The sequence below is a fragment of the Melanaphis sacchari genome, unplaced genomic scaffold (assembly GCF_002803265.2).
Source record: "Melanaphis sacchari strain LSU unplaced genomic scaffold, SCAv2.0 Contig4_pilon_pilon, whole genome shotgun sequence".
NCBI classification, from domain to species: domain Eukaryota; kingdom Metazoa; phylum Arthropoda; class Insecta; order Hemiptera; family Aphididae; genus Melanaphis; species Melanaphis sacchari.
Genome location: NW_020271335.1, coordinates 9,645,770 through 9,659,636, shown reverse-complemented (window position 1 = coordinate 9,659,636; position 13,867 = coordinate 9,645,770). Strand labels below are relative to the sequence as shown.

The following is a 13,867-nucleotide window of genomic DNA, read 5'->3' as shown; positions in this document are numbered from 1 at the left end:
AGTAGTAGTAGTAGTAGTAGTAGTAGTAGTAGTAGTAGTAGTAGTAGATACAATCGTTACTCCGTTTCGATATAATTAGGTGCATAGAGCGACTATTGGTTTTCTATAAATTATAACTATAATATTATGTGAATTAAATTCGCCTTATCGATTGACTAGGATTCTTATCACAGATATATAAAACTATATATCTGTGATTCTTATCCTGTACAGTCAAGTGTGCCGACGAAGAAGTCCGCTAAAAACTCTAACAATAGTTGTGAAAGAGGCTATCCAACAAAATACAATTCATCGTTACTTATCACTTATCAGTTATCACTATAACCAGACTACCTTAATTTTAATTTTTGATATAAGCATTTGTCCAACTTTGTGTGCACTTTGTGATCATTGAGCTAGACCGATCAGATCATCTGTGATCTTTCCTTCCTCTTATAATTAGCCTACAACGTTCCTTTTCCTTTAGTCATATTTTCTTGGTCAACATCATGCACATATCACCACCGCTGCAAATTTGGGGCAACTAACCAAACATTTGAAATTTACTCCTATTGTGTAGTGTTATAAATATTATCAATCTTGGATATTATTAAGTGGTCCTTCGAATATTCCTTACACCGTACAAATAAATTATTCAACCGATTTAAAATGGTGGAATAGATTCATAGCATTTTGGGAGAAACATACTAAAATGTCATTGACCATTGTGTATAACAAAATAGATATAATACATGAAAAACTTTCAATTCCTCACAAATAATGTTTTTGAATTATTAAAATAATTAATTTTAACATATTTATCCTTCGTTTAACTATCTTATTTTATCCAAATTTTTATTTCAAATATTTATAAAAATAATTGTGTTTATAATGATATATATTTTAGAGTTTTTAGTCTCAACATGAACTACTTACGAGAAAATTGTAATATATTTTTAAGCTTTAGATATAAAATTAAACATTTAATACATTTTTAATTACGAAATAATTTGCAATATCTTTAAAAGAGTCAAGATAATATTTTAAAAATTATATTATGTGTATTAACTATAAAGTAACAATATAAACATTTAGTGAAATCTTCAAATATCTACAGTTAATCATTATTGAATTACAACAAACTAAGAACATTATTTGATAATAAATCGTTATTTTACACCTCGAATATTCAATTTTTTCAAATTTAAACTTCAAACAATCGACCTATTTTTTGTTGAACTATGTTTAACTTTTATTTATAATTCTATTAATAACAGTTCATGTGAAACTTTGCTCCACAATTTCAAATCTTAGTTATGAGATATTAATAAAATATATTTTGGATGAAAAATTTTTATCAAAATCTTAACTTAAAAAAATTATAAAAATAAATTATATTTTTTCATTCGCGATGAACTCATAAGAAACCTCGTAATCAATTTTAGATTTTTTGACCAGAATTTTCTACCAAAAACACGTTCCCTCGAAATTGAAAATATATATGCATTTTAATGCTCTAAAATATGATGAATACACAAAATTACACATCATTGTAAAATCAATACATATATCACTCCACTCAAAGTCTAAAAAAAATAATTTGTTTCTTTGTATTATTTATCAAAATATGAACTTGTATCAATATATTATATCACACATATTGAATCTACTTAATATTTATATAATTAATAATCTAAATTGCATACAGAACAATTTAAGTCAAACTGTAAATTAAAATAAACGCTAAGATTTATTTTTAATTTAAGTTTGTTTTTGATAAATTATTTTAATAATGAATGTATTCATATATTAGAATAAATTAAAATGTAACATGTATAATACATTTTAACTTATGTATGATCAATCTTAAATAATGTGTAGTAAAAAATAATATAATATTAGTATTGAATATATTATATTATAAATTGAAATATTAATTCAACTAAAATTAGGCAAATAATATATAAGGTAATAATATAACAGGACCTTAAAATATTATTTTTAATTTGTGCATCAATCAAGTGAAATATAACATAAAATATTATAGGTAGTTAATAGATAATAAATAGAGTGTAAGTATAGAAGAAACATTTTCGTTTTAAAAAGTCTACAATAATTATGCACGACGTTCATTCCAAATCCATGAAGTAAAAACTGCAATTAACAAGGTTGTGTAATTGAATGTCAATAAATCAGCATCTACAAACAAAAATTTCATTAACAATATTAATTTTGTATATTATTATATTTATATCTTTAAAATAACATAAAATATTGAATATTAATAGCTTATAGTTACTATTATTAAAATTATAGTACCTTTTACCTTTATTAATATTTATTTTAATATAACAATGAGTTTTAACATCATGATTTCAATAAATAAACACGTTAGATTAGGTTATTAAAGGTATTCAACCTTTATTTTTATTCAGAAAATATAATATACTACCTATACACTAGATAAACATAACATCGTTTAAGTTAGTTAATTTGACAAATGAAGCTGATAAATTCGATGGAACTAATGTGTTGTATCTATTTATATAAAACACTATCATACATAATATTAGTGAAATAAATTTTAAAAACTCACGCTATATTAGGTAGATTTAAAAAAAAATCTTGTCAGTTTATTGGTATATCTTCAAATACTTTATTTTAAAATGTGATGTATAAAACTTTTTACCATATATTTAAATATACTATGTACAGTATGAAAAAGTTAGTTTCTCCATATTTCTGTACCAAAATTGCGTATCCGATGTACCGTTTTCATATTATAATAATATTCTCAATTTTTTTTTTTTTGTTCTTAGATAATAAATATGTTTTTTTCAAGTGCATATTATAAATAAAAATTAAATATTATAAAGAAAATTTTTAGAAAAAAAATTAGGCAAATAGATACTATTTTATTGTACAGCTTCAGGTATCGACAGTGTCACAATAATGGTGATCGGATGTCGGGATATGTTAAATTTGAATTCAATTATTTAATACCATAAACAAAAAACAATTTTAAACAAAGACGGTCTGTCAACCTATATCACTAAGAATACTAATTCAAAATATGTTTTTGATATTCCTATTAAACTAATTTATTTTACTATTAATATTAAATTTATTCCGGATTGATCCCCCCTCGAAAACATTGAATTTATGATATTATTAATATTTAATTATTATAAATTATAATAGTTTATATTTATATAGTGTTATATTATTGACTATTGTTGTTAACTTTTGATTTAATATACCATCTTACCGAAAAATACTGTGAATGGACTCTATGTATGAGTAGATGATGGCTTTAAATGGATAAACATATTTTTTAAATTTGAATATCAAATGTTTATTGAAAAAATTGTGCTTATATTAAATTTTAGATTTGACGATTTTCAGCATATTATAATCAATTTTTTGTTTTGTATTTCAATTAAATATTTAAATGAAAAATAATGTTTTTTATTATTTTGTTTTAATTTAAAAACATTATTCGTAAAAACTTAGAACTTTTGAAAATACGTATATTATTATAAACTATGCTCAAGTATATTTTAAAAGTATTAGTACAAATTGCCATAATATTTCTGTGGTAGAAAAAAACTTACAGGCCAGCTCAGAACTGTTTTTCGTTACATTAAGTTCAAATTTATCATATCTATTAAAGTGACTGTATTAATTAATTCTTATAGACTATTAGATGACAGAAATGAATATTTCAGTGACCTAATATATAACTTAACAGATAGTAGATATAGAACAGATCGAGTTTCCGGATTTATTACATTTCTTTAAGTTAATAATTTAAATAAAAACGAAGTGCCTTTGAATAGTTTTCTTGTTTAATTTAAAAAGTTTTCTTCAATTTTGACAATTGGATAAATAAATAATGTGAATATCCCCTTTAATTATACTCTTTATCTTGATAAAATCAAAGTTTTAAATGAAAATAAAAAATCCATTATTTAAAAATTGATTGACTATCAATATGTCTAATATAACATGAACACTAAAGGTCAAATGTTCAACCAACTTCGATAGTTATGCTATTAATAATTTGTCGGTCAATCACTTTAAATTCAACTAAGTCACGCAACCTATACAATAACAGAGAACAAACGGTCAATTAAAATAATTTGAACTGACTTATTGGTTTCTGTGTTGATTGCTAATACACCTTTACTACTACTGACATCTAATAAGTAACACCCATAAATGTAAACAAACAAAAGTTATCAATTTATAACCAACGCCCGTTAAATAAAATACATAAAAAGTATATAATACTTATATATTATGTTTATATAAAATATATACAATTTACATAACATACACATATTATACTATTCATGTAAAAGCAAGTTATACTTTTAAAAGTATGTTATACTTTAAAAATATAACACAAAGCTATTTTTCTGTACTTAATTTTTTATTATCGTATTTCTTCTAATGCAATAAATTAGAACATGAGGCCAAGTCATAGTTTATTTTTAATAAATATGATATATATATATATATATTATTAGTTATTTTATAAATCACTAATTTGATTATTTGTACATTATTAATAACTATATGAGCAGTATAAAAAGCTTTTAATTAAAAATATAGAAAATATATTTTTTTATAAATCTTTGAGTGTATTGTTAAACATTTAAACAATATTGTAAATCAAATAATAATCTAAAATATTATTTTTAGTGTATATTATATCTTTAAATTACCTAACCTACACTAAGGTTATAATACCTAAAAGTATACTTTTATTACAATAAGCATATGTGATGAATGATGATAAAAGAGAATTATAAATGTATAATTGAGTAAGAAGTTATTCATTAATGACACTTAAATAGGAGTTGTTTAGTTATCTATTTTTATTTTTTTGTATTTATTATTATTTTTTAAATTTTGTAACAAGTTATGGCATCAGTTTCTTTTTATACGACGCTTGGGGTTGCCAAGTATAATTTAGAAGGATAGGTTCTTTATGAATTGGTTATGGTGGGTTTAAACGTTTTTGTAGAAACGTACAGATTTGTCTGTCATAATTTTCATCAAGAGATTTTTATAAAATAAATAATTAAGTATAAAAGTCGGGACATTCGTTTTATTCCAAAAGAAAATATTCTGGAACAGTTGGTTTTTTTTAGTATTAGAAACTTTCACAGTACCCCATTATTGAAACCGTAGGTGTGGTATCGTTCTATGCTTATATAACTGATAGTTGATTAAATAGGATAAATAATTATGTGAGTGACCTGTGTGCTGCCGACAAAAACTGATCGCCGCCCAAGTCGCTTCTAAACGTGAATGGAGTATAACAGGAATTAACGGTTTGATGTTACCTTGAATCAATTATTTGTAAAATACCTGTGTGTATATAATATACAATGTAAGCTTCCAAAAGTAAAACAATAAAAAATTATAAAAGACGTTAATTATCACTTATAGTTATAAAATTATAAACTGATACTATCTAAAAATCTAATTATTTTATTTTTCCAGAACGGAAATACTACTCGTATTACAATACTCATAAAATATTAAATATAGTTTAATGTAATACGTTTATATTAGTTTAAATTAAATTTTTTTTTTTCAAAACATTTAATTAAAATATTTCTTACTAAATTCAATATCAAATGTGTAGAAAATAAATAATATTTACTCTATAATAATTGTTAAGTTTAAATTAAAATTACGAAATAGCTATACTCTATAACAGAGGTGGCAAACCTTTTATGGGTCAAGCGTCAAATTTTTCAAATCAAGGTTTTCAAAATGTTTCACGCGCCCAAAGGAAATTATATTTTCTAAAGATAAAAATAAAGTTACACAATAAATATAATAATAATATAGTAAAATAATACATTTTATAAAATAATATTATAATTTTTAAACATAATTTGTTTCTTTGAATTGCTTATAACCAACATTTTATAAATAGCATAATTTGTTAAAATTTTAATTTTTCACGTGCCATTGAAATTTGACCAACGTACCACCTCTGTCAAGCGTGTCGTAGGTTCGCCACCCCTGCTCTATAACATTTGTTGCAAATAATAAAAACTAACTTAATAGATACCACCATGCTAATTAAAGAATATTTCCATCAATGTGAAGTATTACAAATAACAATACACCATATTCTAATTTGTCGACAAATTTTATTGTTTTTAATTAAGACTTAAATATAAATAATCAAAAAATAATGCTCACGTAGTTAACCCCATATCCCAGAGATATAAAAATCAATATATAGAACCTTAATTTTAGGTTTTTTACTAAATACTCACTTAAAACTAATCATTTTATTAGCATTTAAAAATATGGTAAACTTAATTTATTATAGTAATAAAATAAATAAATCATTTGTTAAGTATTTCAGTGACGCCAAAGTAAAAAAACAAAGGAAGGACAAACATTTAAAACAATCTCCCACCCACCACACATTCAGTTGTTTAAGCTACCAAGATAGATTTTCTCACCCATCACCAATTTTATATGTAGGACAATTGTCCTACACTGACATAGGGTTTGGCGCCACTGATTAGTATTTTATGATATTTTCGACAGAAAATAAAAATAAATACGAAAAAAAACTTAAAATTTGTTAAATAATACCACATATCTTATTAAATCATCACATAAAAACGCATTAAGAAAATAGCAGTTTTAAATTTTTTCTTAACCATAATTTAACATGTATATTATGAATATATAACTTAACTTTTCACTTAATAAATGTAAGATATAAAAATTCATATTTTTAAAATTAAAATAATTATTTTTTCAACATTTTATCCCTAGTCCAAAAATTGCAATAAATTATAAATTACCTTTTTGTTAGTAATTAGTTCAAAAAATATTTGTGCTCAGATTATATTTCATATTAACCAAGTTTATTTTATTAATTTTTATATTTTTATTTGTTTATTTTTAAATAAAAACATCAATGAATAGTTTTCAACTATGATTTTATAGTATATTATTGTACGAATAAATCTAATGTATAATTACAGTTGCAAGACTCCTTTTCTTCAATAAATCCATCCTTACACGCACATATTTTCAATCTTGGATTCGTCAATGTGGCGTTATTTTTACATATGGCATTCGGCAAACACTCTACGTCTGTTTCACATGATGTTTTTAATGCTGGAACAAAAAGCGGTCCTGGCAAAATGTTAGTGCATACTACATACCAATACGTAATACCTTTAATACTGTACAATGCATTTATTTTATACACACGTAGACTAATTATTGTAAAAATAATTAACCTTTTTATAAATTATATCAATCCAGAAATTTATATATTATATATTATTTTAATTTGGATATGTTGGATTAAAGTGGTTCATGGTATGAAACATAAAAGTTGCACTAAAAATATAAATTTAAATATTAACTTACAATAAAACTAATGTAAATAAACAGTGCAGATTACTTCCATAAAAAAAAAAATAATATATTATAACAAAGGTTCAATGATAAATTCCATGTTTTATTAAATGTTTACGCTTATTCAACTTAAAAAGTTAAAATTTGAAAAAGATTAAATTTATCATCAAATAGAAAACAATTATGAGTAATTACTAATCCAAATAATTAATTTTATTTATTATACGAAGTTGGAGCATTTGATGGCCAATTCAATGCACCTATGTATACAACTATAAAAATAGAATTGAATAAATTATTCTTAAATATAAAATGAATAAATACAAATAAATGAAAAAATTATAAAACAACAAAAATCATTGATCCATTAAATACCCAGTTATAACTCGGAAATACTTACGAGCATTCGGCTTATTTTATTATTTATACATTATCGTTGATTGGAATATTTTTTTTTAGAAAAAGTAACTATTCGTATTGTGTATTATTCGAGATTATTTAGAAGATAACTCCATAGAATATTGCACTAAATTTTTTTCAACGCATAGCTTTATCGAGATTACATATCCATTACACTAACGTCATGTTATAATATAAACTAATTTAAGTAGTTTTTTTATAAATATATTTATTTTAGATTCTGAACGAAGCGATAATTGAATTAGTTTTACAATGATATGTATGATATAATGTTATTTTATGTGTTATCACATTTTTAAAAAAACAAAAATGATTTGATCTTCAACTTGGAGGATATTTTCCATAGCAAAATGGACCAATAGTTGGTATGGTAATTTGAAAAGTAAAAAGTAAAATCCACCATGCTTAAAATAAACAAAATAAAACTATAAAATTCAAAAAAATTAGAATATTTACACGATATTAGTTTTTAAAAAATTAGTTCTACTCACAATATGATTTATAAAAAAAATGAATTACTCATAGGAATACAAAGTATACTTCATAAAATATCCTTCAAAATATAGACTGACCTAGTGACATAGGTATTCAGCCAGAATCTAATAATTAATTACTAAATAATTCAAATGTAACACCTCCATTACAGTGATTTTCTCAGTGATGATTTAAACTCAAAACTTACTGCATGGCAGACCAATTTTTCAACTTTTTGAAACATATATGTGTAAAAATAAAAATTTTAAATAAATTGTGAGATAATTTGATACACAAAATATTAATACGCATAATATAAAAATATTTTTCTAAACTATAAACTATAATACAACTTAATAAACTAAATATTAAGGTATATTAAGCGGTTTTTTTAGAATTAATGATTTCATTTCAAATAATTTAGGACCATATATATTATTGTTTGACTTGATAAATTATTTATTGCTCATACAGGTATACCTCTTGGCTTTTTTAAGCAATCACCATTGAGTGGCAATTTTCCATCTGCACACAAACATTTTCTTTTCTTGTCACTTGGATCAAGCGCACAAGATGTAAATGGCGTATTTAAACAATCAGAGTCGGTAGTACAATCCTGAACTGCATTATTAACTAAAAAAAAAAATTCACAAATTTTATTAAATTTCTTACTATCATTCTATCATTTTATTTAATATATACCAAATTGTTCAGTATTAATGCAAAATATTAATTAATATTAACCTATTACAAACACAAAATATTTAAATAACAAACAATAAAGGCGACACAACATAAAAGTCTGAGTATGACGATAATTATAATATTTTTTATTAATCACGCACTTTAATACGAGTTTTTAAAAAATTCATTAGACACGCCCTCAATTTCTAATAAACAGTTGACATAATTTACATGTACATTGAAGTGTGAATTTTATAACATAATAACATATTATAATGACATATTAAAAACATTTTGGTTTTTTAAATTTATAATTACAATAAAATACGTAAACTGTTTTGTGTTTATACTTTATACTACATAAACTATAAGTAATATACAAGAATTTTTAGACATATTTATTGTGTCTATTTTATACATATCTATTATTAAATATTAAATTATGATTTATGAAATTTCATGACATATGGTAATAGTTATTTTGTTTAGTTTTATTATCATACAATTTACCCCAAAATTTTCTTCTAAAAACGTGATATTTTTTTTGTTGGAAAAAGACTTTTTTCAAAATATAGAACTTAATACCATCAGACTTTTTAGTTTTAATCGCATTCATAAATCTATAATATTTTTAAGTCATCAGCCAATGGAATCTATACCAAAGCAAAAAATAGAACATTGAAAATAAAATCAAAAACTAAACTATCCCAATGCGGAACGTAAGAACGTTGTTAAAACCAGGAAGATTCGAAGAATTTAAGCAACAAATGAAACTAAAACAACTCGATATTTTAGGAGTGTGTGAAACTAGGTGAGGTGATAGTGAAACTTCTTAAGTGATGATTTTCGAATGATACATAGTGGAGAAAAACAAGGGGAAAATGGAGTTAGATTTATACTAAACAAAGAATGAGAGATTGCAAGTAGAAAATACCTAATATGTGAATGATAGAATACTACTAATAAAATGTAAGACAACCATCAGTAAACGTGATAGTCATTCAGGTATATTTTCCAACCTCAAACGGTGAAGACGACGAGATAGAACAAATTTATGACTCTCTAGATGAACTATCAGACATAACTCGAAATAGCAATAATGTAATTGTTATAAGCAATTTAGCAGTATAGGCAAACATGGCTTAGGAATAAGAAACAACTGAGGTGAAAGATTAGTTAATGAAGAAATGGAGAACCAAATTTGCAACGACAAGATAAGACCTTTAGCAGATAAAAGAAAAATAAATTTTTATTAATCAATTTTATTTTTATTTTTTTGGGAAACATAAGTATACTTATGTTATAAACATTAATGTAAACTTGGATCCATGGCTATACTTTGTATAGTCTTCTTTTGATAATGTACACCAGAGTACAATATACCTTCAGATTTCTAAAAGCATCAATATTTAAACAAAAATATTCAATTATATTTTAACAGTGTTAGTTTAATGTACACATCTATTATCATTAAAAGCAATCAAAACGAATAGCCTGAAAATTCAAAAATATAGCATGAATGATAATAATAGAAATGTTGACACTTCGTTATACAGTTATTACAAAGCCTCATTTAAAGTCGGGGAATCGTTATTTAATAGTGTTATAGATATCTCACTATAGTTAAAAAAATGCAAACAATAAATCGCTTAAAACGCAAACTACTATATCAGTGAATGGCATCGGAATATATAAGCGAGCTCGCTTGGATACTAAAATAATATTATTTCTGCACTATTAATAAATGTAAAGAAAAACGTGGTCGATATGTATAAAAATGATTTTCGTGTAACCAAAGCGATGATTCCGGAATTCAACAAAATAATTGTATGGGCCCGAAAACTACTCTAGCCCGCAATGTGTTTCATGAACACGCACTTACGCAAAGTATCGTGAAATTCGCGTGAAATGAAACGCTTAAAAAACCCTCAAGGGGCAAAACGCCAAAATAGATAATTCAAGTAAATTGTCTGTTTACACTACAATACATCATACTTTAACGTTTATAATAATTATTGCGATTGTTTGCACCGAGTTTTATGTACATAAATATTATGATACAAATTATAAATCACATAATACTGTAATACCGCACATTTTTTTCCATTGTTACGTCATTATATTTTAATGTTATACCGTAGACTAATTTATATGAGTACTAGTGTAGTACACACAAAAAAAAAAATGTTTTATTTCAAATATATTCACGTGGGTAGCAAGAACATGGTACCTAACTACAAAACAAATTTTTAATGTAAAATTGTATGCACTTGAAATTTTTTCTCTCTATTTACGTATTTGACGAAGGCGTCAAACATTTCGTTCGCAGCCGTTGCCACCATAGTCGTAGCCACCACTGCTATACAAAGCAGTACACTTATAATACATAAACATTATGATATAATATGTATGTATATATACTATACATAAATACCCGTGCTGTTACCTTAGCTGCCGCCGCAACCTTAGCGTGCGAAACAACCGTAAATAGTGAAATAATGTATAGTATATATATATATTTTTTTTTTGCACCCCTTACAATTTTACTTTCTTGCCCCCAGTCACCACTCATAATCCTCTCCTTTTGCATATTTTCCCTATTCAGCACCGACTTTTTAATTTCTCTTCATGTCCGAGCACGAGCATTGATAATATTATTCGAACAAACACAATATATATACATATTGCACTGGAAGTGTATACTGCGGATCGATAAAAAAAATTAAAACAGTTGTAGGTACTTATTTAGTTAGTATTGTGTGCACGTCAATGTAATATAAAGCATACAAATTTGACCATCAAAATTGGATGTAAACAAAAACGATCGAAATTTCGTGCACGGCGTGCACGCGGTCTGGTCGTTCCTTGACGTTTATAAAAATTATAACGTCATACGCTAAGTATTTAACCAGAAAATGTAAGACACGACACTTTTGTGTAGAGCTCATCATCTATATATTTCAGAAGTGTAATGCCCCCGGAACTCGATAATGTTATAAGTTTCAGCTTTGCACGCGTGTGTACCTATTTGTTTATACAATAAATTATACATTAAACAGAACTGGCAGTAGTCCGATTAATATGTTCTATATGTGTACCGTGTACTCATATAATATATTCTATAATGTATGTATGTTGATCTGGCAAATGTAATATTATTGGCTGCTAAGATTTTGTTTTTTGTTTCGACGATACCTAGCACTAATAACACGAATGTACATATTATTATTTACATATACATGGAATAGCCCAAGAATCCACTAAACAATGCTCGTATTCGGTATTTTTCCGTTAAACACCATATACAAAAAATTTGCACTAATTTATGTATACATAAATACAAATAAGTGGCCTACTACAGAGGCACAATTTCAATGAAAAAACTAGGGGTGCTCAATGTGCTCATGCTCCTTTATCTATTTTTATTATTTTATTTTAAGGTTATGGATATATGTTACTATTAAAATCTAAATGAACATGAACCAACTCGGGGGTGATAATTTCAAAATTGGGGGTACTAAGCACACCCAAGCCCCTCCCCTAGATTACGCCTATGGACCTACACGAACCGTGTATAGTGTATGAATATTTTAACTCTGATGGGAAATTTTTTTTTTCAAACGAATCGAATTTAGTATTTATCGATTGAGAGCAGCATATTCTGGAACCCAATAATAGCTGGTATAATAACAATACGCAAACCCGAGACAAGTACCAAGTACTTGTCATTTATAACGGTTAAAGGTGTCAGCCAGTGGCGTGCCCAAAGTAGGAGGGGGATAGGGGTTTAAACTCCCCCATCGGATCAAGAAAAAAAGAAAAACCGTTAGGTACAGCTAGTTTTTTTTTATCTGATGATCTCTTTTCGCTTTGAACCCCCCTCCCCATCCAATTTCAAAATCCTGGCCACACCACTGCAGTCAGCAGTGTACGGGCATATCACGACGGTCGGTCTGTGCGGCGGCGATACGACGCGCGGCCGCGGACAAAATGCGGATGAGTCCGCGCACGGTCGTGACGCGTTCGCGAGATTTGCGCGCGAGCAGGGCACAAACCGCGTAAGCGAATCGCGCGCTCACCTGTCACGTTCTTGTTGCTCGAGTTGGCTCCGAACGTCGTGGACCATCGCTTGTTCCGGGCGGCGGACGACGGCGGCGGAACGGCTGCGCCAGCGGCGGCCGCGGCCGCGGTGTCTGCCGCGACGGCCATGCCGACAGCCGGCTGCGGCGACAGCAGGGCCACCGCCATCAGGCAACAACAGTACGCCGCCAAAAACGCATGCACCGTCCTCCGCTGGGCCATGACTGTCTGGTAGACGTGTCCGCGGCGCCGCGTCTCAACAACAAATGGCTGGGCGGCGTCGGTCGACGCCGCCGGCGCAGCGCGAGGTGTGCGTGGCGCAGAGTGGCGTGTACGTGCGTGGCTCAGGTAGCGCGCGCGCGTGTGTGTGTGTGTAAGTGTGGGCGAACCGACGTTATAAGAACTACATACCTATTATACCTGTATATTATTATATTTTCTCAAACTTTTTTTGGAATGCGACTAGCGCGCGCACGCCTCACGCCAAGTGTGGCGCCCGTGTACCTACCATAATACCATAATATTGTTATTATATTATTATGTTTTGTGTGGCAGTTTTCGTTTTCGTTTTGTTTTGTTTTTTTCGATTTTTCACGTTCAAATAAGGAAATCGACTTAACACGCAAACTGATTAATGAATTTTTTATTGGACCGTGTACTGCAGAAATAGGCGCTGTGTGTTTGTGTGTTTGTGTGTGTGTGTGTGTGGGGGGGGAGGCAAAGCCGGTTGAGGTGCAAGTGAAGGCGGTCAGCGTATATACTATACATGATACATAATACATAATATTATATTATAATACGAACACTGCGAATCCGT

The 13,867-nt window shown here is 27.4% G+C and overlaps 1 protein-coding gene across 2 annotated transcripts; it reads right to left on the bottom strand.

The window, feature by feature from the left end:
• Positions 1-1,972: 1,972 nt before the first annotated feature.
• Positions 1,973-13,313, bottom strand: LOC112599002. Of its 2 annotated transcripts, none has more exons than XM_025345695.1 (4): positions 13,050-13,313; positions 8,767-8,919; positions 7,009-7,164; positions 1,973-2,178 (listed from the first exon to the last, which is right to left on the bottom strand). In XM_025345695.1, the coding sequence occupies exons 1-4, from the start codon at positions 13,270-13,272 to the stop codon at positions 2,096-2,098; spliced, it is 615 nt and encodes a 204-aa protein (XP_025201480.1). In that variant the 5' UTR covers positions 13,273-13,313; the 3' UTR covers positions 1,973-2,095. The 2 variants fall into 2 exon arrangements, with proteins under 2 accessions (XP_025201480.1, XP_025201481.1); XM_025345696.1 differs by having other exon boundaries at positions 7,009-7,146.
• Positions 13,314-13,867: the final 554 nt, after the last annotated feature.

What these genes read in the sequence shown, in the direction of transcription:
- LOC112599002 (XM_025345695.1), bottom strand. Translation starts at nt 13,272, where the DNA reads ATGGCCCAGCGGAGGACGGTGCATGCGTTTTTGGCGGCGTACTGTTGT. An exon ending in GAGCAACAAGAACGTGACAG is followed by an intron (nt 8,920 to 13,049) that starts GTGAGCGCGCGA and finishes TTTTTTTTTTAG; the next exon opens with TTAATAATGCAGTTCAGGAT. An exon ending in TTGCTTAAAAAAGCCAAGAG is followed by an intron (nt 7,165 to 8,766) that starts GTATACCTGTAT and finishes ACATTTTGCCAG; the next exon opens with GACCGCTTTTTGTTCCAGCA.